General features: G+C 42.2%; 1 protein-coding gene across 1 annotated transcript in view; it reads left to right on the forward strand.

Moving 5' to 3' along the window:
* LOC120050913 (nuclear receptor coactivator 2-like) overlaps positions 1-27500 on the forward strand; it is a 178398-nt gene that overhangs the window by 73286 nt on the left and 77612 nt on the right. The window contains exons 3-5 of the mRNA XM_038997439.1: positions 6439-6549; positions 11328-11500; positions 23489-23592. Of these exons, the coding sequence (XP_038853367.1) occupies positions 6458-6549; positions 11328-11500; positions 23489-23592 (369 nt within the window). The 5' untranslated portion in view covers positions 6439-6457. The remainder of the gene's footprint in view (positions 1-6438; positions 6550-11327; positions 11501-23488; positions 23593-27500) is intronic.

Consider the following 27500-nt stretch of genomic DNA (forward strand, 5'->3'; position numbering starts at 1 on the left):
CGTATTACCTAGCAGACAGTAACCTCCCAGTCGTATTACCTAGCAGCAGACAGTAACCTCCCAGTCGTATTACCTAGCAGCAGACAGTAACCTCCCAGTCGTATTACCTAGCAGCAGACAGTAACCTCCCAGTCGTATTACCTAGCAGCAGACAGTAACCTCCCAGTCGTATTACCTAGCAGCAGACAGTAACCTCCCAGTCGTATTACCTAGCAGCAGACAGTAACCTCCCAGTCGTATTACCTAGCAGCAGACAGTAACATTTACATTTAACATTTAAGTCATTTAGCAGACGCTCTTATCCAGAGCGACTTACATTTAACCTTTATTTAACTAGGCAAGTCAGTTAAGAACAAATTATTATTTACAATGACGGCCTAGGAACAGTGGGTTAACTGCCTTGTTCAGGGGCAGAACGACAGATTTGTACCTTGTCAGCTCGGGGATTTGAACTTGCAACCTTTCGGTTACTAGCCCAACGCTCTAACCACTAGGCTACCCTGCCGCCCAGTAACCTCCCAGTCGTATTACCTAGCCCAGACTCCATTACACACCACATCTTGCTGCCGGCTGGTTATTAAAAAAATACATCAGCTGTCAATAATAATTGCTAATAGAATCATTAAGGTCAAGGCCTGCAGACACGACACTCAGACCAGTGGTGGGAGGCAGGGCTGTTCAACGTCAGTCCTGGAGGGCCACTTCTGGTTTTCATCCTCTCCTAATGATGGACTAATTCAGACCTGGGACACCAGAGTGCAATTTACTACCAGGTAGAAACAAAAAAACAGAAGTGTTTGGGCTCTCCTGGACCAGCGTTGAACAGCGCTGCTTAGACTATTAGAGCTTTGCTTGTCACCTTAGACTTAAGGGGGGCACTTATTGAGGGGACAATGTTACAGAGAGATTCTGAAATAAAGTTTACACTTTGTAAAGGAAGAGTGTTTAGAAACTCATTCAGCAAACCGTCTCACTTTCTCCTCAGTCAACAAACTGGCTCACTCTCTCCTCAGTCAACAAACTGGCTCACTCTCTCCTCAGTCAACAAACTGGCTCACTCTCTCCTCAGTCAACAAACTGGCTCACTCTCTCCTCAGTCAACAAACTGCTCACTCTCTCCTCAGTCAACAAACTGTCTCACTCTCTCCTCAGTCAACAAACTGTCTCACTCTCTCCTCAGTCAACAAACTGTCTCACTCTCTCCTCAGTCAACAAACTGTCTCACTCTCTCCTCAGTCAACAAACTGTCTCACTCTCTCCTCAGTCAACACACTGTCTCACTCCCCCCCCTCAGTCAACATACTGTCTCACTCTCTCCTCAGTCAAGTGTCTCGCTCTCTCCTCAGTCAAGTGTCTCGCTCTCTCCTCAGTCAACAAACTGGCTCGCTCTCTCCTCAGTCAACAAACTGTCTCGCTCTCTCCTCAGTCAACAAACTGTCTCGCTCTCTCCTCAGTCAACAAACTGTCTCGCTCTCTCCTCAGTCAACAAACTGTCTCGCTCTCTCCTCAGTCAACAAACTGTCTCGCTCTCTCCTCAGTCAACCAACTGTCTCACTCTCTCCTCAGTCAACAAACTGGCTCACTCTCTCCTCAGTCAACAAACTGGCTCACTCTCTCCTCAGTCAACAAACTGTCTCACTCACCCCCCTCAGTCAACATACTGTCTCACTCTCTCCTCAGTCAAGTGTCTCGCTCTCTCCTCAGTCAAGTGTCTCGCTCTCTCCTCAGTCAACAAACTGGCTCGCTCTCTCCTCAGTCAACAAACTGTCTCGCTCTCTCCTCAGTCAACAAACTGTCTCGCTCTCTCCTCAGTCAACAAACTGTCTCGCTCTCTCCTCAGTCAACAAACTGTCTCGCTCTCTCCTCAGTCAACAAACTGGCTCACTCTCTCCTCAGTCAACAAACTGTCTCACTCTCTCATCAGTCAACAAACTGGCTCACTCTCTCCTCAGTCAACAAACTCTCTCCTCAGTCAACAAACTGTCTCACTCTCTCCTCAGTCAACATACTGTCTCACTCTCTCCTCAGTCAACAAACTCTCTCCTCAGTCAACAAACTGTCTCACTCTCTCCTCAGTCAACATACTGTCTCACTCTCTCCTCAGTCAACAAACTGTCTCACTCTCTCCTCAGTCAAGTGTCTCGCTCTCTCCTCAGTCAAGTGTCTCGCTCTCTCCTCAGTCAACAAACTGTCTCGCTCTCTCCTCAGTCAACAAACGGTCTCGCTCTCTCCTCAGTCAACAAACGGTCTCGCTCTCTCCTCAGTCAACAAACTGTCTCGCTCTCTCCTCAGTCAACAAACTGTCTCACTCTCTCCTCAGTCAACAAACTGTCTCACTCTCTCCTCAGTCAACAAACTGTCTCACTCTCTCCTCAGTCAACAAACTGTCTCACTCTCTCCTCAGTCAACAAACTGTCTCACTCTCTCATCAGTCAACAAACTGGCTCACTCTCTCCTCAGTCAACAAACTGTCTCACTTTCGTCACTGTAGCTGAGCACACCATTTTTGGGGTGAGTGGGGAGCTCTCTCACTGTCTCCCCCGTCTCTTCATCTCTCTTTCCGTCTCGTTCTCTCTCAGCGCTCTCGTTTCGGTCTCTCTAGGGAGAGATGCACCATCATAAGGAAACGATTGAATCTGTTTCTCCGCTCCACTTTCACTCGTTCTTCCTGCGTTGGATCAACCAGTGTCACCAGCGTAGGGGCACATCTGAACGTGTGTGTGTCTGTGTAAGCACCTCATAGCCCAACAGCCAGTTCACTTGGTGATGAGCCCAAGATTCCCCTAACCTTTGGAGCTCAGACTACCCCCATAATTGATCACTGGGGTTATCTGTCACTTGTGCGATGTTGTCTTGCTATATCTCTAAACTTTGTTCTGTTTGTGATACAGAGCATTTGGAAAGTATTCAGACCCCTTGACTTCTTCCAATTTTTTTTACGGTACAGGTTTATTCTAAAATGGATAAATTAGTTCTGTTTTTTTCTCATCAATCTACACACAATACCCCATAATGACAAAGCAAAACAAGTTTTTACAAATGTTTGCAAATGTATTAAAAATAAAAAACTGAAATATCGAATTTACATAAGTATTCAGACCCTTTACTCAGTACTTTGTTGATGCACCTTTGGCAGCGATTACAGCCTCGTGTCTTCTTGGGTATGATGCTACAAGCTTGGCACACCTGTATTTGGGGAGTTTCTCCCATTCTTCTCTGCAGATCCTCTCAAGCTCTGTCAGGTTGGATGGGGTGTCGCTGCACAGCTATTTTCAGGTCTCTCCAGAGTAGAGGTCGACTGATTAATCGGAATGGCCGATTTAATTAGGGCCGATTTCAAGTTTTCATAACAATCGGAAATCGTTTTTCCTTTACACCTTTATTTAACTAGGCAAGTCAGTTAAGAACACATTCTTATTTTCAATGACGGCCTAGGAACGGTGGGTTAACTGCCTTGTTCAGGGGCAGAACGACAGATTTTTACCTTGTCAGCTCGGGGATTCAATCTTGCAACCTGACGGTTAACTAGTCCAATGCTCTAACCACCTGCCTCACGAGGAGCCTGCCTGTTACGTGAATGCAGTAAGAAGCCAAGGTATGTTGCTAGCTAGCATTAAACTTATCTTATAAAAAACAATCAGTCAATCAATCATAATCACTAGTTAACTACACATGGTTGATGATATTACTAGTTTATCTAGCGTGTCCTGCATTGCATATAATCGATTCGGTGCGCATTCGCAAAAAAGGACTGTCGTTGCTCCAACGTGTACCTAACCACAAACATCAATGTCTTTCTTAAAATCAATACACAGAAGTATATATTTTTAAACCTGGCAATTTAGTTAATATTGCCTGCTAACATGAATTTCTTTGTGTCACTTCTCTTGCAACAGAGTCAGGGTATATGCAGCAGTTTGGGCCGCCTGGCTCGTTGCGAACTGTGTGAAGACTATTTCTTCCTAACAAAGACAGCCAACTTCGCCAAACGGGGGATGATTTAACAAAGCGATTTGCGAAAAAATCACAATCGTTAAACGACTGTACCTAACCATAAACATCAATGCCTTTCTAAAATCAATACCAAGAAGTACATATTTTTAAACCTGCATATTTAGCTAAAAGAAATCCAGGTTAGCAGGCAATATTAACCAGGGGAAATTATGTCACTCTCTTGCGTCATTGCACGCAGAGTCAGGGTATATGCAACAGTTTGGGCGCCTGGCTCGTTGCAAACTAATTTGCCAGAATTTTACGTAATTATGACAAACATTGAAGGTTGTGCAATGTAACAGGATATTTAGACTGATGGATGCCAACGTTAGATAAATACGGAACGGTTCCGTATTTCACTGAAAGAATAAATGTTTTTTGTTTTCGAGATGATAGTTTCCGGATTCGACCATATTAATGACCTAAGGCTCGTATTTCTGTGTGTTATTATGTTATAATTAAGTCTATGATTTGATATTTGATAGAGCAGTCTGACTGAGTGATGGAAGGCACCAGCAGGCTCGTAAGCATTCATTCAAACAGCAATTTTGTGCGTTTTGCCAGCAGCTCTTTGCAATGCTTTAAACTCAACTCCCGAGATTAGGCTGGTGTAACCGATGTGAAATGGCTAGCTAGTTAGCGGGGTGCGCACTAATTGTTCCCCTTGCTCTGCATGGGTAATGCTGCTTCGAGGGTGGCTGTTGTCGATGTGTTCCTGGTTCGAGCCCAGGTAGGAGCGAGGAGAGGGACGGAAGCTATACTGTTACACTGGCAATACTAAAGTGCCTATAAGAACATCCAGTAGTCAAAGGTATATGAAATACAAATTCTATAGAGAGAAATAGTCCTATAATTCCTATAATAACTACAATCTAAAACTTCTTACCTGGGAATATTGAAGACTCATGTTAAAAGGAACCACCAGCTTTCATATGTTCTCATGTTCTGAGCAAGGAACTTAAATGTTAGCTTTCTTACATGACACATATTGCACTTTTACTTTCTTCTCCAACACTTTGTTTTTGCATTATTTAAACCAAATTGAACATGTTTCATTATTTATTTGAGGCTAAATAGATTTTATTGATGTATTATATTAAGTTAAAATAAGTGTTCATTCAGTATTGTTGTAATTGTAATTATTACAAATACATTTTTTGGTCCTGCAATAATCGGTATTGGCGTTGAAAAATCATAATCGGTCGACCTCTACTCCAGAGATGTTTGATCGGGTTCAAGTCCGGGCTCTGGCTGGGCTACTCAAGGACATTCAGAGACTTGTCCCGAAGCCACCCCAGTATTGTCTTGGCTGTGTGCTTAGGGTCGTTGTCCTGTTGGAAGGTGAACCTTCGCCCCAGTCTGAGGTCCTGAGAGCTCTGGAGCAGTTAAAAAAAAATCAAGGATCTCTCTGTACTTATCTTCGTTCATCTTTCCTTCGCTCCTGACTAGTTTCCCAGTCCATGCCGCTGAAAAACATCCCCACAGCATGATGCCGCCACCACCATGCTTTTCTGTAGGGATGGTGCCAGGTTTCCTCCAGACGTGACGCTTGGCATTCAAGCCAAAGAGTTACATTTTGGTTTCATCAGACCAGACAATCTTGTTTCTCATGGTCGGAGTCATTTAGGTGCCTTCTGGCAAACTCCAAGCGGGTTGTCATGTGCCTTTTTTACTGAGGAGTGGCTTCCGTCTGGCCACTCTACCATAAAGAACTGATTGGTGGAGTGCTGCAGAGATGGTTGTCCTTCTGGAAGGTTCTCTCATCTCTACAGGTCACCTCCCTGACCAAGGCCCTTCTCCCCCGATTGCTCAGTTTGGCCGGGTGGCCAGCTCTAGGAAGAGTCTTGGTGGTTCCAAACTTCTTCCATTTAAGAATGATGGAGGCCACTGTGTTCTTGGGGACCTTCAATGCTGCAGAAATGTTTTGGTACCCTTCCCCAGATCTGTGCCTCGAGACAAACCAGGCTCGGAGCTGTACGGACAATTCCTTCGTCCTCATGGCTTGGTTTTTCCTCTGACATGCACTATCAACTGTGGGACCTTTTATAGACAGGTGTGTGTCTTTCCAAATCATGTCCGATCATTTGAATTTACCACAGGTGGACTCCTAGTTGTAGAAACATCTCAGGATGCACCTGAGCTCAATTTCGAGTCTCATAGCAAAGGGTCTGAATACTTTTTTCTGTTTTTTATTTTTAATACATTTCTAAAAACCTGTTTACATTTTGTTATTATAGGGTATTGTGTGTAGATTAATTATGATTTTTATTTTTATTTAATCCATTTTAGAATAAGGCTGTAACGTACAAAGTGTGGAAGAAGTGATGGGGTCTGAATACTTTCCGAATGCACTGTAAGTCTAAACTCTGTTCTGTGTGAAATAAGTCTAAACTCTGTTCTGTGTGAAATAAGTCTAAACTCTGTTCTGTATGTTCCCTGTAACAGACGCTGATATGCAGTGAGGATGAGTGGCGTTGGTGAAAACCCCTCGAACCCTGCTGCCAGGGCCGAGTCGCGGAAACGCAAAGAATGTTCCTCTGACCTGCTGGGTCCCAGGTAGGAACAGCTGTCTTTACTATGCTAAATCTACTAAACTCTACTTAACTTAACACTACAATATAAACTCTACTATACTAAGCTTTACTTTACTATACTACACTCTACTTTAATATACTATACTTGACTCTACTAAACTCTACTTCAATATACTATACTTGACTCTACTAAACGCTACTATACTAAACTCTACTAGACTATACTAAACTCTACTTTAATATACTATACTACACTCTACTAAACTAAACTATACGTGGCTATAATCTACTAAACTCTACTATACTAAACTTTACTCTGCCATGCTAAACTTTTCTTGACTCTACTAAAATCTACTATACTAAACTCTACTATACTAAACTATACTATACTATACTAAACTCTACTATACTGAACTATACTATACTCTACTATACTGTACTGTACTAAACTCTACTGACTATACTCGACTATACTTGACTACTCTACTAAACGTTACTATACTAAACTCTACTCTGCTACACTAAACTTACTTGGCAATAGTAAAATATCTTAACTATACTCTACTATACTAAACTCTCCTATACTAAACGCTACTAAACTCTACTATACTAAACTCTACATAATAGGCTTTACTATACTAAACTCTACTATACTACACTCTACTTTAATATACTATACTACACTCTACTTTAATATACTGAACTATACTATACTCTACTCTACTCTACTTGGCAATACTAAACTATTCTAACATGTACTCTACTATACTAAATTCTACTATACTAAGCTCTACTATACTACGCTTTACTATTCTAAAATCTACTATACTGAACTCTACTTGACTATACTATACTAAACTCTACTTTAATAGTGTATACTATACTAAACTCTACTTACCTAAACTCTACTTTAATAGTGTATACTATACTAAACTCTACTATACTAAACTCTACTTTAATAGTGTATACTATACTAAACTCTACTTACCTATACTCTACTAATTTTACATACTACTCTACTCTACTAAACTCCACTTTACTATACTAAACTCTACTATACTGAACTCTACTTGACTATACTATACTAAACTCTACTTTAATAGTGTATACTATACTAAACTCTACTTTAATAGTGTATACTATACTAAACTCTACTTTAATAGTGTATACTATACTAAACTCTACTTTAATAGCGTATACTATACTAAACTCTACTTACCTATACTCTACTAATCTTTACTATACTCTGCTCTACTCTACTAAACTCTACTTGACTATTCTTTACTATACTCTACTCTACTCTACTAAACTCTACTTGGCAATAATAAACTATTCTAAACTGTACTCTACTGAACTCTACTTTAATATACTCTACTAAACTTTGCCATACTAAACTCTACTCTACTAAACTCTACGTGGCAATAGTAAACTATTCTTAACTATACTCTACTATACTAAACTCTACTCTACGAAACTCTACTATACTAAACTATCCTAAACTCTACTTTACGATACTAAACTCTACTAAACCCACCTATACTAAACTTTACTATACTAAACTCTACTATACTAAACTCTACTTGACTATACTTTACAATTCTGAACTCTACTGTGCTAGACTCTACTATACTAAACTCCTAAACTCTACTTTACGATACTAAACTCTACTATACTAAACTCTAATATACTGAACTCTACTTGACTATACTCTACTAAGCTCTACCCTACTAAGCTCTACTAGACTACACTCTACTAGACTATACTAAACTCTACTTTAATATACTATACTAAAGTATACTTTAATGTACTCTACTAAACTCTACTAGACTATACTAAACTCTACTTTAATATACTATACTAAACTTTACTATACTAAACTCTACTAGACTATACTAAACTCTACTGTGGTATACTATACTAAACTTTACTATACTAAACTCTACTAGACTATACTAAACTCTACTTTAGTATACTATACTAAACTCTACTTGGTTATACTCTACTTTAATATACTATACTATACTCTACTTGCCAATACTAAACTATTTTCAACTGTACTCTAAACTCTACTCTACTAAACTCTACTATGCTAAACTCTGCTAGACTCTACTATACTAAACTATAATGTACTAAACTCTACGATACTAAACTCTACTTTACGATATTAAACTCTACTATACTAAACTAAACGGAACTCTACTCTACCATACCAAACTCAACTAAACTACTTTGCTCTTACTCTAACTTTCTATAGGCATCTCAAAAGCTAGAGACTGAGCACTGCTCCAAGTCTGCACAGTACCTTCAGGATGCTATAGGCCTGCTAGTGGAGTTATAAACTACTTAGCATAAGCCTAACCTTATGTAAGAGAAATACCTGATTATTTAACTAAACATACAGTTAAATAAGGCTGACTCGGCTGACCGACTGGCTGGCTGACTCGGCTGACCGACTGGCTGGCTGACTCGGCTGACCGACTGGCCGGCTGACTCGGCTGACCGACTGGCCGGCTGACTCGGCTGACCGACTGGCCGGCTGACTCGGCTGACCGACTGGCTGGCTGACCGACTGGCCGGCTGACTCGGCTGACGATGCGGCTGACTCGGCGACGTGGCCGGCTGACTCGGCTGACCGACTGGCCGGCTGACTCGGCTGACCGACTGGCCGGCTGACTCGGCTGACCGACTGGCCGGCTGACTCGGCTGACCGACTGGCTGGCTGACCGACTGGCCGGCTGACTCGGCTGACCGATTGGCCGGCTGACTCGGCTGACCGACTGGCCGGCTGACTCGGCTGACCGACTGGCTGGCTGACTCGGCTGACCGACTGGCTGGCTGATCATGATTATGATGGTTGCCAACCCTATAGTTCTGTCATCATTTTAACTCTGGTAAGACACCTGTCTACTGCATCCTAAGCATTGGTGTATGAAGCAGGTGCTACCGGGTCATCAAGGCACAAACAGACTCCTAAACAGCTTCTGTCCCCTGACCGTAAGACTGTTAAATAGCTAACAACTACTGCTCTCCCTCACACCTACACTGCTGCAAAAACGATTATTGATTCGTTTATTACCATGACTACACTGCTGCTTACTGATTTCAGTTACCATTAGAATCTATCTATTTATCCTGCTTCTGGTCACACTTACTCCTGTTTACATGCACAGTGTATTCTGAAAGTATTCAGACCCATTGACTTATTCCACATTTTGTTATATATATTACAGCCTTATTCTAAAATTGATGAAATTGTTTTTTCCCCTCATCAATCTACACACAATACCCCATGATGACAAATATTTATTTTTGTTGCAAATGTATTTAAAAAAAATAAATGGATATATCACTTTTAGCTAAGCATTCAGACCCTTTACTCAGTACTTTGCTGAATCACCTTTGGCAGTGATTACAGCCTCGAGTCTTCTTGGGTATGATGCTACAAGCTTGGCACACCTGTATTTTGGGAGTTTGTCCCATTCTTCTCTGCAGATCCTCTCAACCTCTGTCAGGTTAGATGGGGAGCGTTGCTGCACAGCTATTTTCAGGTCTCTCCAGAGATGTTAAATAGGGTGCAAGTCCGGGCTCTGGCTGGGCCACTCAAGGACATTCAGAGACTTGTCCCGAAGCCACTCCTGTGTTGTCTTTGCTGTGTGCTTAGTGTCGTTGTCCTGTTGAAAGGTCTGAGGTCATGAGTGCTCTGGAGCAGTTTTTTTTTTTTCAAGGATTTCTCTGTAGTTACTCTGTTCATCTTTTCCTCGATTCTGACTGGTCTCCCAGTCCATGCCACAGAAAACATCCCCACAGCATGATGCTGCCACCACCATGCTTCATCGTAGGCATGGTGCCAGGTTTCCTCCAGACATTCAAGCCAAAGAGTTCAATCTTGCTTTCATCGGACCAGACAATCTTTTTTCTCATGGTCTGAGTCCTTTAGGTGCCTTTTGGCAAACTTCAAGAGGGCTGTCATGTACCTTTTTACTACAGGTAATACCTTGGACAGCTTTGCTCAGTTCTATCAGTCTACAGGTAACACCTTGGACAGCTACGCTCAGTTCTATCAGTCTACAGGTAACACCTTGGACAGCTACGCTCAGTTCTATCAGTCTACAGGTAACACCTTGGACAGCTTTGCTCAGTTCTATCAGTCTACAGGTAACACCTTGGACAGCTTTGCTCAGTTCTATCAGTCTACAGGTAACACCTTGGACAGCTACGCTCAGTTCTATCAGTCTACAGGTAACACCTTGGACAGCTACGCTCAGTTCTATCAGTCTACAGGTAACACCTTGGACAGCTACGCTCAGTTCTATCAGTCTACAGGTAACACCTTGGACAGCTTTGCTCAGTTCTATCAGTCTACAGGTAACACCTTGGACAGCTTTGCTCAGTTCTATCAGTCTACAGGTAACACCTTGGACAGCTACGCTCAGTTCTTTCAGTCTACAGGTAACACCTTGGACAGCTACGCTCAGTTCTATCAGTCTACAGGTAACACCTTGGACAGCTTTGCTCAGTTCTATCAGTCTACAGGTAACACCTTGGACAGCTTTGCTCAGTTCTATCAGTCTACAGGTAACACCTTGGACAGCTACGCTCAGTTCTATCAGTGTGAACAGAGTCAGGAATGTGAGGCTTCTCTTCTCTGCTCTACTTTCTCTCTCTTTCTGTCTGTCTGGCTCTCTGTATTTCTCCCTGTCCGTCTTTCTAACCGTCTCCCTCGCTCGGTCTCTCTATAGCTGTCCCTACCTCTGCCATGTCTCATGCTGCCCCCCCCCCCAACCCTCCCTGTCTCCTCAGCCCCAAACAAAGCATCGAGAAGAGAAACCGTGAGCATGAGAACAAGTACATCGAGGAGCTGGCCGAGCTGATCTTTGCTAACTTCAACGACATCGACGACTTCAACGTCAAACCAGACAAATGTGCTATCCTGAAGGAGACTGTCAAACAGATACGGCAGATCAAAGAGCAAGGTACACTACAATACACTGCACTACACTACAATACACTGCACTACAATACACTGCACTACACTACAATATGCTGCACTGCACTGCACCACAATACGCTGCACTGCACCACAATACACTGCACTACACTACGATGCACTGCACTACAATACACTGCACTACACTACAATACGCTGCAATACACTGCACTACAATGCATTGCACCACAATACACTGCACTACACTACGCTGCACTGCACCACAATACACCACACTGCACTACAAAACGCTGCACTGCACTACAATGTGCTACACTGCACTAAAATGTGCTACACTGCACTACAATACACTGCACTGCACTACAATACACTGCACTACAATACACTGCACTACAATGCACTGCGCTACAATGCACTGCGCTACAATACACTGCGCTACAATACACTGCACTACAATACACTGCACTACACTACAATACGCTGCACTACACTACAATATGATGCACTGCACTGCACTACAATACAATGTACTACAATAAACTGCACTACAATACACTGCACTACAATACACTGCATTGCACTACACTGCACCACAATATACACACTGCACTACAATACAATGTGCTGCACTACAATACACTGTACTACAATAAACTGCACTACACTGCACTACAATAGACTGCACTACAATACACTGCATTGTACTACACTGCACCACAATACACACACTACACTACAATACACTGCACTACAATACAATGTGCTGCACTACAATACACTGCACTACAATGCACTGCACTACAATGCACTACAATATGCTGCACTGCACTACAATACACTGCACTACAATACAATGTACTGCACTACAATACACTGCACTACAATGCACTGCGCTACAATGCACTACAATATGCTGCACTGCACTACAATACACTGCACTACAATACAATGTACTGCACTACAATACACTGCACTACAATGCACTGCGCTACAATGCACTACAATATGCTGCACTGCACTACAATACACTGCACTACAATACAATGTACTGCACTACAATACACTGCACTACAATGCACTGCGCTACAATACACTACACTACAATATGCTGCACTACAATACACTGCACTACAATACACTGCACTACAATACACTGCACTACAATACACTGCATTGCACTACACTGCACCACAATACACACACTGCACTGCACCACAATACACTGAAATGCAATACACTGCACTACACTACACTGCACTACAATACACCACACTACAATTCACTGCAACACAATACACTGCACTACAATACACTGCACGACAATACACCACACTACAATTCACTGCAACACAATACACTGCAATACACTGCACTACAATGCACTACAATACACTGCACTACACTACAATACGCTGCACTGCACCACAATACGCTGCACTGCACCACAATACACTGCACTACATTTTTTTACATTTTTACATTACATTTTAGTCATTTAGCAGACGCTCTTATCCAGAGCGACTTACAGTAGAGTGCATACATTTTATTAAATTTTTTACATACTGAGACAAGGATATCCCTACCGGCCAAACCCTCCCTAACCCGGACGACGCTATGCCAATTGTGAGTCGCCCCACGGACCTCCCGGTTGCGGCCGGCTGCGACAGAGCCTGGGCGCGAACCCAGCCCAGCCTGGGCGCGAACCCAGAGACTCTGGTGGCGCAGCTAGCACTGCGATGCAGTGCCCTAGACCACTGCGCCACCCGGGAGACACTACACTGACCGTACTACACTGCACTGCACTACAATTCACTGCACTGCACCACAATACACTGCACTGCACTACAATACGCTGCACTACAACACACTGCACTACACTGCACTACAATACACTGCACTACAATACACTGCACTACAATGCATTGCACTACAATTCACCGCACCACAATACACCGCACTGCAATACAATACACTGCAATACACTGCATTACAATGCACTGCACTACCACAATACACTGCACTACAATGTACTTCACTGCACTGCACTGCAATACACTGCGCCGCACTACTACAATACACTGCACTACAATACACTGCACCACAATACACTGCACTACAATACACTGCATTACAATACACCGCAATACACTGCACTGCACTACACTGCACTACAATACAATGCATTACAATACACTGCAATACACTGCACTACAATACACTGAACGACACTACACTGCACTACAATACACTGCACTACAATGCATAGCACAACAATACACTACACTGCACCACAATACACTGCACTACGCTGCACTGCACCACAATACACTGCACTACAATACACTGCACTGCGCTACAATACGCTGCACTGCACTACAATACGCTGCACTGCACTACAATACACTGCACTACAATACACTGCACTGCACCACAATACACTGCACTGCACCACCATACACTGCACTGCACTACAATACGCTGCACTGCACCACAATACGCTGCACTGCACCACAATACGCTGCACTGCACTACAATACGCTGCACTGCACTACAATACGCTGCACTGCACTACAATACGCTGCACTGCACTACAATACAACGCACTGCACTACAATACAACGCACTGCACCACAATACACTGCACTGTACCACAATACACTGCACTGCACTACAATATGCTGCACTGCACTACAATACGCTGCACTGCACCACAATACACTGCACCACAATACACTGCACTGCACCACAATACACTGCACTGCACCACAATACACTGCACTGCACCACAATACACTGCACTACAATACACTGCACTGCACCACAATACACTGCACTGCACCACAATACACTGCACTGCACTACAATACGCTGCACTGCACTACAATACGCTGCACTGCACTACAATACGCTGCACTGCACTACAATACAACGCACTGCGCTACAATACGCTGCACTACAATACACTGGACTTGGACTTTTTTTACTTTCTCAAATCCTCAAGTCTAGATACTGTATGTTATCTGGCTATGCTCCATGATATAGGCTGTAGGCTTGTTCATTTAGCAGACTAGATACTGTATGTTATCTGGCTATTCTCCATGATATAGACTGTAGGCTTGTTCATTTAGCAGACTAGATACTGTATGTTATCTGGCTATGCTCCATGATATAGGCTGTAGGCTTGTTCATTTAGCAGACTAGATACTGTATGTTATCTGGCTATGCTCCATGATATAGGCTGTAGGTTTGTTCATTTAGCTGACAAGATATGTTATCAGCCCTGTGTCATTATTTTATATTATATGATAATATATAGAATATATTTGAACTTAGCTGAATAAAATTGATATTTTTCCCCTTTCCGGAGCGAGAGTGTCTGTGTCTATGTTGAGCATAAAAGTGATAATTTGAAAAAGGTCCTATATGCTAGATTTAGAATTAATTTGGCTACTTTAATTTTGAATTATACAAACCGTAGAATGTTTTTTATTTCATTTTTATTTCACCTTTATTTAACCAGGTCGGCCAGGTCTAAACTATATACTGTAGATAGGAATTACACTGACTCTTCACCTATAAACTATATACTGTAGATAGGAATTACACTGACTCTTCACCTGTAAACTATATACTGTAGATAGGAATTACACTGACTCTTCACCTGTAAACTATATACTGTACACTGACTCTTCACCTATAAACTATATACTGTAGATAGGAATTACACTGACTCTTCACCTGTAAACTATATACTGTACACTGACTCTTCACCTATAAACTATATACTGTAGATAGGAATTACACTGACTCTTCACCTGTAAACTATATACTGTAGATAGGAATTACACTGACTCTTCACCTATAAACGATATACTGTAGATAGGAATTACACTGACTCTTCACCTGTAAACGATATACTGTAGATAGGAATTACACTGACTCTTCACCTATAAACTATATACTGTACACTGACTCTTCACCTATAAACTATATACTGTAGATAGGAATTACACTGACTCTTCACCTATAAACGATATACTGTAGATAGGAATTACACTGACTCTTCACCTGTAAACTATATACTGTACACTGACTCTTCACCTGTAAACTATATACTGTAGATAGGAATTACACTGACTCTTCACCTATAAACTATATACTGTAGATAGGAATTACACTGACTCTTCACCTATAAACTATATACTGTAGATAGGAATTACACTGACTCTTCACCTGTAAACTATATACTGTAGATAGGAATTACACTGACTCTTCACCTATAAACGATATACTGTAGATAGGAATTACACTGACTCTTCACCTATAAACGATATACTGTACACTGACTCTTCACCTGTAAACTATATACTGTAGATAGGAATTACACTGACTCTTCACCTGTAAACTATATACTGTAGATAGGAATTACACTGACTCTTCACCTGTAAACTATATGCTGTAGATAGGAATTACACTGACTCTTCACCTATAAACGATATACTGTACACTGACTCTTCACCTATAAACGATATACTGTAGATAGGAATTACACTGACTCTTCACCTGTAAACTATATACTCTAGATAGGAATTACACTGACTCTTCACCTATAAACGATATACTGTAGATAGGAATTACACTGACTCTTCACCTGTAAACTATATACTGTAGATAGGAATTACACTGACTCTTCACCTATAAACGATATACTGTACACTGACTCTTCACCTATAAACGATATACTGTAGATAGGAATTACACTGACTCTTCACCTGTAAACTATATGCTGTAGATAGGAATTACACTGACTCTTCACCTATAAACGATATACTGTACACTGACTCTTCACCTGTAAACTATATACTGTAGATAGGAATTACACTGACTCTTCACCTGTAAACTATATACTGTAGATAGGAATTACACTGACTCTTCACCTATAAACGATATACTGTAGATAGGAATTACACTGACTCTTCACCTGTAAACTATATACTGTAGATAGGAATTACACTGACTCTTCACCTGTAAACTATATACTGTAGATAGGAATTACACTGACTCTTCACCTGTAAACTATATACTGTAGATAGGAATTACACTGACTCTTCACCTATAAACTATATACTGTAGACTGACTCTTCACCTATAAACGATATACTGTAGATAGGAATTACACTGACTCTTCACCTATAAACGATATACTGTAGATAGGAATTACACTGACTCTTCACCTGTAAACTATATACTGTAGATAGGAATTACACTGACTCTTCACCTGTAAACTATATACTGTAGATAGGAATTACACTGACTCTTCACCTGTAAACTATATACTGTACACTGACTCTTCACCTATAAACTATATACTGTAGATAGGAATTACACTGACTCTTCACCTATAAACGATATACTGTACACTGACTCTTCACCTGTAAACTATATACTGTACACTGACTCTTCACCTATAAACGATATACTGTACACTGACTCTCTCTCTCTCTGCACTCATTGGTCTCCCGGTCGCGGCCGGCTGTGACAGAGCCTGGACTCAAACCCAGAATCTCTAGTGGCACAGCTAGCACTGCTATGCAGTGCCTTAGACCACTGCGCCACTCGAGAGGCCGCATTATAAAGGCACCTGTAATAAAATGTGTAATAATGTATTAGTGAGGCTAATGATCATCCATTAACAGTACAGTGGTATGGTCTCACTGATCTAATACCGTCATTACAGTGGTATGGTCTTACTGATCTAATACCTCAGTACAGTGGTATGGTCTTACTGATCTAATACCGTCAGTACAGTGGTATGGTCTTACTGATCTAATACCGTCAGTACAGTGGTATGGTCTCACTGATTTAATACTGCCAGTACAGTGGTATAGCTATTTAAATTGCTACCTATTTGGCTACCCACTGCTGCTACTCTCTGTTTATTATCTCTGCATAGTCACTTTAACTCTACCTACATGTATATATTACCAAAACTAACCTGTGCCGCAGGACATTGACTCTGTACCGGTACCCCTGTATATAGCCTCCACATTGACTCTGTACCGGTACCCCCTGTATATAGTCTCCACATTGACTCTGCACCAGTACCCCCTGTATATAGTCTCCACATTGACTCTGTACCGGTACCCCCTGTATATTGACTCTGTACCGGTACCCCCTGTATATAGTCTCCACATTGACTCTGTACCAGTACCCCCTGTATATAGCCTCCACATTGACTCTGTACCGGGACACCCTGTATATAGCCTCCACATTGACTCTGTACCATAACACCCTGTATATAGCCTCCACATTGACTCTGTACCGGTACCCCCTGTATATAGCCTCCACATTGACTCTGTACCGGTACCCCCTGTATATACCCTCCACATTGACTCTCTACCAGTACTCCCTGTATATAGCCTCCACATTGACTCTGTACCGTAACACCCTGTATATAGTCTCCACATTGACTCTGTACCGGTACCCCCTGAATATAGCCTCCACATTGACTCTGTACCGTAACACCCTGTATATAGCCTCCACATTGACTCTGTACCGTAACACCCTGTATATAGTCTCCACATTGACTCTGTACCGGTACCCCCTGAATATAGCCTCCACATTGACTCTGTACCATAACACCCTGTATATAGCCTCCACATTGACTCTGTACCGGTACCCGCTGTATATAGCCTCCACATTGACTCTGTACCGTAACACCCTGTATATAGCCTCCACATTGACTCTGTACCGGTACCCCCTGAATATAGCCTCCACATTGACTCTGTACCATAACACCCTGTATATAGCCTCCACATTGACTCTGTACCGGTACCCCCTGAATATAGCCTCCACATTGACTCTGTACTGGTACCCCCTGTATATAGCCTCCACATTGACTCTGTACCGGTACCCCCTGTATATAGCCTCCACATTGACTCTGTACCAGTACCCCCTGAATATAGCCTCCACATTGACTCTGTACCGTAACACCCTGAATATAGCCTCCGCATTGACTCTGTATCATAACACCCTGTATATAGTCTCCACATTGACTCTGTACCGGTACCCCCTGAATATAGCCTCCACATTGACTCTGTACCGTAACACCCTGAATATAGCCTCCGCATTGACTCTGTATCATAACACCCTGTATATAGTCTCCACATTGACTCTGTACCGGTACCCCCTGAATATAGCCTCCACATTGACTCTGTACCAGTACCCCCTGTATATAGCCTCCACATTGACTCTGTACCAGTACCCCCTGAATATAGCCTCCGCATTGACTCTGTATCATAACACCCTGTATATAGTCTCCACATTGACTCTGTACCGGTACCCCCTGAATATAGCCTCCACATTGACTCTGTACTGGTACCCCCTGTATATAGCCTCCACATTGACTCTGTACCGGTACCCCCTGTATATAGCCTCCACATTGACTCTGTACCAGTACCCCCTGAATATAGCCTCCACATTGACTCTGTACCGTAACACCCTGTATATAGCCTCCACATTGACTCTGTACCGGTACCCCCTGAATATAGCCTCCACATTGACTCTGTACCATAACACCCTGTATATAGCCTCCACATTGACTCTGTACCGGTACCCCCTGTATATAGCCTCCACATTGACTCTGTACCGGTACCCGCTGTATATAGCCTCGCTACTGTTATTTTACTGCTGCTCTTTAATTATTTGTTGTTTTTATTTAAACGTTTTACTTAACCAACAATGCAGTTTTAAGAAAAATAAGTGTTAAGGGCTTGTAAGTAAGCATTTCACTGTAAGGTCAACACCTGTGACAAATACAATTTGATTTGATTCTGTCAGTACAGTGGTATGGTCTCTCTGCTCTAATACTGTCAGTACAGTGGTATGGTCTCACTTATCTAATACTGCCAGTACAGTGGTATGGTCTCACCGATCTAATACTGCCAGTACAGTGGTATGGTCTCACTGTTCTAATACTGCCAGTACAGTGGTATGGTCTCACTGTTCTAATACTGCCAGTACAGTGGTATGGTCTCACTGTTCTAATACTGCCAGTACAGTGGTATGGTCTCACTGTTCTAATACTGCCAGTACAGTGGTATAGTCTCACTGCTCTAATACTGCCAGTACAGTGGTATGGTCATTGTAACCCAAAAGAAACTCCACTCTGAACTTTGTTGCAGCATCACTAAAGGCACCCTATTTCCTACATAGTGCACTACTTTTGACCAGCGCCCTATGGATTTCCCTATGGACCCTGGTCAAAAGTAGTGCACTACCCTATGTGTGCTGATCAAAAGTAGTGCACTACCCTATGGGCCCTGGTCAAATGTAGTGCACTACCCTATGTGTCCTGGTCAAATGTAGTGCACTACCCTATGGGCCCTGGTCAAATGTAGTGCACTACCCTATGTGTCCTGGTCAAATGTAGTGCACTACCCTATGGGCCCTGGTCAAATGTAGTGCACTACCCTATGGGCCCTGGTCAAATGTAGTGCACTACCCTATGGGCCCTGGTCAAATGTAGTGCACTACCCTATGGGCCCTGGTCAAATGTAGTGCACTACCCTATGGGCCCTGGTCAAATGTAGTGCACTACCCTATGGGCCCTGGTCAAATGTAGTGCACTACCCTATGGGCCCTGGTCAAAAGTAGTGCACTATATAGGGAGTAGTGTGTTATTTGGGACACATATTGTGTGATGTTGCCTATTTACACTGAGTGTACCAAACATTAAGAACACCTTCCTAGTATTGAGTTGTTCCCCCTTTTGCCCTCAGAACAGACTCAATTCATCAGGTTATGGACTCTATAAGTTGTCAAAAGCATTCCTAATGATTGCTAGTCCATGTTGACTCCAATGCTTCCCACAGTTGTCAAGTTGGACCAAACCCAGCAGCGTTGTAGTTCTTGACACAAACCGGTGCGCCTGGAACCTACTACTATACCCCGTTCAAAGGCACTTAAATATTTTGTCTTGCCCGTTCACCCTCTGAGTGGCACACATACAATACATGTCTCAAGGCTTAAAAATCATTCTTAAACCTGTCTCCAACCCTTCATCGACACTGATTTGAAGTGGAGATCAATAAGGGATCATAGCTTTTACCTGGATTCACCTGGTCAGTCTATGTCATGGACATGTTCCTAATGTTTTGCATACTCAGTGTAGATCTGGTTTATTAATGGGATCACATAGCATACGTTAGGACTCATTTGACATGAATTAGATGATCGTATAAGAGATGGATTAGAGATGGACAGATTACTGCTGTTCATCTCTTTATTAAACAGTGAAACGTAGGAAGAAGGAAGTTGAGGAAGCTGAAGGAACAACTTGGGGATCCACATGAACATCTTGTTGTCTACGTACCAAATGGCTCCCTGTTCCCCTTGTAGTGCACTACTTTTAACCAGGGCTCTATAGGGTAGTGCACTACTTTTAACCAGGGCTCTATAGGGTAGTGCACTACTTTTAACCAGGGCTCTATAGGGTAGTGCACTACTTTTAACCAGGGCTCTATAGGGTAGTGCACTACTTTTAACCAGGGCTCTATAGGGTAGTGCACTACTTTTAACCAGGGCTCTATAGGGTAGTGCACTACTTTTAACCAGGGCTCTATAGGGTAGTGCACTACTTTTAACCAGGGCTCTATAGGGTAGTGCACTACTTTTAACCAGGGCTCTATAGGGTAGTGCACTACTTTTAACCAGGGCTCTATAGGGTAGTGCACTACTTTTAACCAGGGCTCTATAGGGTAGTGCACTACTTTTAACCAGGGCTCTATAGGGTAGTGCACTACTTTTAACCAGGGCTCTATAGGGTAGTGCACTACTTTTAACCAGGGCTCTATAGGGTAGTGCACTACTTTTAACCAGGGCTCTATAGGGTAGTGCACTACTTTTAACCAGGGCTCTATAGGGTAGTGCACTACTTTTAACCAGGGCTCTATAGGGTAGTGCACTACTTTTAACCAGGGCTCTATAGGGTAGTGCACTACTTTTAACCAGGGCTCTATAGGGTAGTGCACTACTTTTAACCAGGGCTCTATAGGGTAGTGCACTACTTTTAACCAGGGCTCTATAGGGTAGTGCACTACTTTTAACCAGGGCTCTATAGGGTAGTGCACTACTTTTAACCAGGGCTCTATAGGGTAGTGCACTACTTTTAACCAGGGCTCTATAGGGTAGTGCACTACTTTTAACCAGGGCTCTATAGGGTAGTGCACTACTTTTAACCAGGGCTCTATAGGGTAGTGCACTACTTTTAACCAGGGCTCTATAGGGTAGTGCACTACTTTTAACCAGGGCTCTATAGGGTAGTGCACTACTTTTAACCAGGGCTCTATAGGGTAGTGCACTACTTTTAACCAGGGCTCTATAGGGTAGTGCACTACTTTTAACCAGGGCTCTATAGGGTAGTGCACTACTTTTAACCAGGGCTCTATAGGGTAGTGCACTACTTTTAACCAGGGCTCTATAGGGTAGTGCACTACTTTTAACCAGGGCTCTATAGGGTAGTGCACTACTTTTAACCAGGGCTCTATAGGGTAGTGCACTACTTTTAACCAGGGCTCTATAGGGTAGTGCACTACTTTTAACCAGGGCTCTATAGGGTAGTGCACTACTTTTAACCAGGGCTCTATAGGGTAGTGCACTACTTTTAACCAGGGCTCTATAGGGTAGTGCACTACTTTTAACCAGGGCTCTATAGGGTAGTGCACTACTTTTAACCAGGGCTCTATAGGGTAGTGCACTACTTTTAACCAGGGCTCTATAGGGTAGTGCACTACTTTTAACCAGGGCTCTATAGGGTAGTGCACTACTTTTAACCAGGGCTCTATAGGGTAGTGCACTACTTTTAACCAGGGCTCTATAGGGTAGTGCACTACTTTTAACCAGGGCTCTATAGGGTAGTGCACTACTTTTAACCAGGGCTCTATAGGGTAGTGCACTACTTTTAACCAGGGCTCTATAGGGTAGTGCACTACTTTTAACCAGGGCTCTATAGGGTAGTGCACTACTTTTAACCAGGGCTCTATAGGGTAGTGCACTACTTTTAACCAGGGCTCTATAGGGTAGTGCACTACTTTTAACCAGGGCTCTATAGGGTAGTGCACTACTTTTAACCAGGGCTCTGTAGGGTAGTGCACTACTTTTAACCAGGGCTCTGTAGGGTAGTGCACTACTTTTAACCAGGGCTCTGTAGGGTAGTGCACTACTTTTAACCAGGGCTCTGTAGGGTAGTGCACTACTTTTAACCAGGGCTCTATAGGGTAGTGCACTACTTTTAACCAGGGCTCAATAGGGTAGTGCACTACTTTTAACCAGGGCTCAATAGGGTAGTGCACTACTTTTAACCAGGGCTCAATAGGGTAGTGCACTACTTTTAACCAGGGCTCAATAGGGTAGTGCACTACTTTTAACCAGGGCTCTATAGGGTAGTGCACTACTTTTAACCAGGGCTCTATAGGGTAGTGCACTACTTTTAACCAGGGCTCTATAGGGTAGTGCACTACTTTTAACCAGGGCTCTATAGGGTAGTGCACTACTTTTAACCAGGGCTCTGTAGGGTAGTGCACTACTTTTAACCAGGGCTCTGTAGGGTAGTGCACTACTTTTAACCAGGGCTCTATAGGGCCCTGGTCCAAAGTACTGCATTATATAGGGACTAGGGTGACAGGTAACCTAGCAGTTAGTGTGTTGGGCCAGTAACCGAAAGGTCACTGATTCAAATACCCGAGCTGACAAAGTGAAAAATCTTTCTGTGCCCTTGAGCAAGGCACTTAACCGTAATTTTCTCCAGTGGCTGCGTAATACTATGGCTGACCCTGTAAAACAACACATTTCACTGCACCTATCTGGTTGTGACAATGTTAAAAAAAAAAAAAATACAAATAATGGTGCCATTTGACTCCTCCTGTTTACGTGTCTGTTGATGAAGCTGTGACTTCCTCATGTTAGGTAAAAAGGGAAAGGCAATAAGACATCTGATTGGTTGTCTTTCCCACAGAGAAAGCAGCCGCGGCAAATGAGGAGGAGGTACAAAAGGCGGATGTGTCGTCGACGGGCCAATCCGTCATCGACAAGGATGCTCTCGGACCAATGATGCTGGAGGTGAGTGATGTCGCTACTGTTGGGCTAATTAGCCTTATCCAGGCAGTCCATGCTAGCCAATGGCAGAACAGCACAGCTGCTTTTACATGTACTTTTCTACCCCTCACAAGTATCTAGCTAGCTAACAAGGTACCGTGTTCTACAGAGGATCTAGCTAGCTAACAAGGTGTCATGTTCTACTGAGCTACAGAGGATCTAGCTAGCTAACAAGGTACCGTGTTCTACTGAGCTACAGAGGATCTAGCTAGCTAACAAGGTGTCGTGTTCTACAGAGGATCTAGCTAGCTAACAAGGTACCGTGTTCTACTGAGCTACAGAGGATCTAGCTAGCTAACAAGGTGTCGTGTTCTACTGAGCTACAGAGGATCTAGCTAGCTAACAAGGTGTCGTGTTCTACTGAGCTACAGAGGATCTAGCTAGCTAACAAGGTGTCGTGTTCTACTGAGCTACAGAGGATCTAGCTAGCTAACAAGGTACCGTGTTCTACTGAGCTACAGAGTATCTAGCTAGCTAACAAGGAACCATGTTCTACTGAGCTACAGAGGATCTAGCTAGCTAACAAGGTGTCGTGTTCTACTGAGCTACAGAGGATCTAGCTAGCTAACAAGGTGCCGTGCTCTACCAACTGAGCTACAGAGGATCTAGCTAGCTAACAAGGTCCCGTGCTCTACCAACTGAGCTACAGAGAATCTAGATAGACAGAGATTTGCTTTGTTAGCTATGTATTTGGTTAATTACAGTGCCTTGCAAAAGTATTCACCCCCCTTGGCATTTTTCCTATTTTTTAATGCATTACAACCTGCAATTTAAATAGATTTTTATTTGGATTTCATGTAATGGACATACACAAAATAGTCCAAATTGGTGAAGTGAAATGAACAAAATAACTTGTTTCAAAAGAAATTACAACATTTTAAACTGAAAAGTGGTGCGTGCATATGTATTCACCCCCTTTGCTATGAAGCCCCTAAATAAGATCTGGTGCAACCAATTACCTTCAGAAGTCACATAATTAGTTCGATTGCACACAGGTGGACTTTATTTAAGTGTCACATGATCTGTCACATGATCTCCGTATATATACACCTGTTCTGAAAGGCCCCAGAGTCTGCAACACCACTAAGCAAGGGGCACCACCAAGCAAGCAGCACTATGAGGACCAAGGAACTCTCCAAACAGGTCAGGGACAAAGTTGTGGAGAAGAACAGATCATGGTTGGGTTATAAAAAAATATCAGAAACTTTGAACATCCAACGGAGCATCATTTAAATCCATTATTTCAAATTGGAAAGAATATGGCACCACAACAAACCTGCCAAGAGAGGGCCGCCCACCAAAACTCACGGACCAGGCAAGGAGGGCATTAATCAGAGAGGCAACAAAGAGACCAAAGATAACCCTGAAGGAGCTGCAAAGCTCCACAGCGGAGATTGGAGTTTCTGTCCATAGGACCACTTTAAGCCATACACTCCACAGAGCTGGGCTTTACGGAAGAGTGGCCAGAAAAAGCCATTGCTTAACGGAAAAAAAAGCACATTTGGTGTTCGCCAAAAGGCATGTGGGAGACTCCCCAAACATATGGAAGAAGGTACTCTGGTCAGATGAGATTAAATTTGAGCGTTTTGGCCATAAAGGAAAACTATGTCTGGCGCAAACCTAACACATCTCATCACCCCAAGAACACCATCCCCACAGTGAAGCATGGTGGTGGCAGCATGCTGTAGGGATGTTTTTCATCGCAGGGACTGGGAAACTGGTCAGAATTGAAGGAATGATGGATGGCACTAAATACAGGGAAATTCTTGAGGGAAACCTGTTTTGTCTTCCAGAGATTTGAGCCTGGAACGGAGGTTCACCTTCCAGCAGGACAATGACCCTAAGCATACTGCTAAAGCAACACTCGAGTGGTTTAAGGGGAAACATTTTAATGTCTTGGAATGGCCTTGTCAAAGCCCAGACCTCAATCCAATTGAGAATCTGTGGTATGACTTCAAGATTTCTGTACACCATCGGAACCCATCCAACTTGAAGGAGCTGGAGCAGTTTTGCCTTGAAGAATGGGCAGAAATCCCAATGGCTAGATGTGCCAAGCTTATAGAGACATACCCCAAGAGACTTGCAGCTGTAATTGCTGCAAAAGGTGGCTTTACAAAGTATTGACTTTGTGGGGTGAACAGTTATGCACGCTCAAGTTTTCAGTTCTTTTGTCTTAGTTCTTGTCTGTTTCACCATAAAACAATATTTTGCATCTTCAAAGTGGTAGGAATGTTGTGTAAATCAAATTATGTTGTGTAAATCTAATTATACAAACCTCCCAAAAATCTTTTTTAATTCCAGGTTGTAATGCAACAAAATATGAAAAAGGCCAAGGGGGGTGAATACCTTCGCCAGCCACTGTAAGTGGAGGTGGTAGGCTTATAGCTCATCTATTCGTTTAACAGGCTATAATGTAGTCTAAATCACTGATCAGAAACATTTAACAGGCTATAATGTAGTCTAAATCACTGATCAGAAACATTTAACAGGCTATAATGTAGTCTAAATCACTGATCAGAAACATTTAACAGGCTATAATGTAGTCTAAATCACTGGTCAGAAACATTTAGCAGGCTATAGTCTAAATCACTGATCAGAAACATTTAACAGGCTATAATGTAGTCTAAATCACTGATCAGAAACATTTAACAGGCTATAATGTAGTCTAAATCACTGGTCAGAAACATTTAACAGGCTATAATGTAGTCTAAATCACTGATCAGAAACATTTAACAGGCTATAATGTAGTCTAAATCACTGGTCAGAAACATTTAACAGGCTATAATGTAGTCTAAATCACTGGTCAGAAACATTTAGCAGGCTATAGTCTAAATCACTGATCAGAAACATTTAACAGGCTATAATGTAGTCTAAATCACTGATCAGAAACATTTAACAGGCTATAATGTAGTCTAAATCACTGATCAGAAACATTTAACAGGCTATAATGTAGTCTAAATCACTGATCAGAAACATTTAACAGGCTATAATGTAGTCTAAATCACTGATCAGAAACATTTAACAGGCTATAATGTAGTCTAAATCACTGATCAGAAACATTTAACAGGCTATAATGTAGTCTAAATCACTGATCAGAAACATTTAACAGGCTATAATGTAGTCTAAATCACTGATCAGAAACATTTAACAGGCTATAATGTAGTCTAAATCACTGATCAGAAACATTTAACAGGCTATAATGTAGTCTAAATCACTGATCAGAAACATTTAACAGGCTATAATGTAGTCTAAATCACTGATCAGAAACATTTAACAGGCTATAATGTAGTCTAAATCACTGATCAGAAACATTTAACAGGCTATAATGTAGTCTAAATCACTGGTCAGAAACATTTAACAGGCTATAATGTAGTCTAAATCACTGATCAGAAACATTTAACAGGCTATAATGTAGTCTAAATCACTGATCAGAAACATTTAACAGGCTATAATGTAGTCTAAATCACTGATCAGAAACATTTAACAGGCTATAATGTAGTCTAAATCACTGATCAGAAACATTTAACAGGCTATAATGTAGTCTAAATCACTGATCAGAAACATTTAACAGGCTATAATGTAGTCTAAATCACTGATCAGAAACATTTAACAGGCTATAATGTAGTCTCAATCAAGTGTAGGATTATTATTTGTCCTTGATTTCATATAGGCTGCTCTAAAAGCCTGCGGAGGTTGTGAAATATAAACACGAGACGCTCATTCTTTTGTTAAAATTGATTGTTATTATTTTCTACCGCTATCATGACAAAGATCCTTTCTAAAACTATACTCACAAGATATTATATTATTCAGAAAATACATATGATTATTTTTGTAATGTTTCTTAGGACCTGCCTAAATGAATGAATAAT

The sequence above is a fragment of the Salvelinus namaycush genome, chromosome 7 (genome assembly GCF_016432855.1).
Source record: "Salvelinus namaycush isolate Seneca chromosome 7, SaNama_1.0, whole genome shotgun sequence".
NCBI lineage: Eukaryota > Metazoa > Chordata > Actinopteri > Salmoniformes > Salmonidae > Salvelinus > Salvelinus namaycush.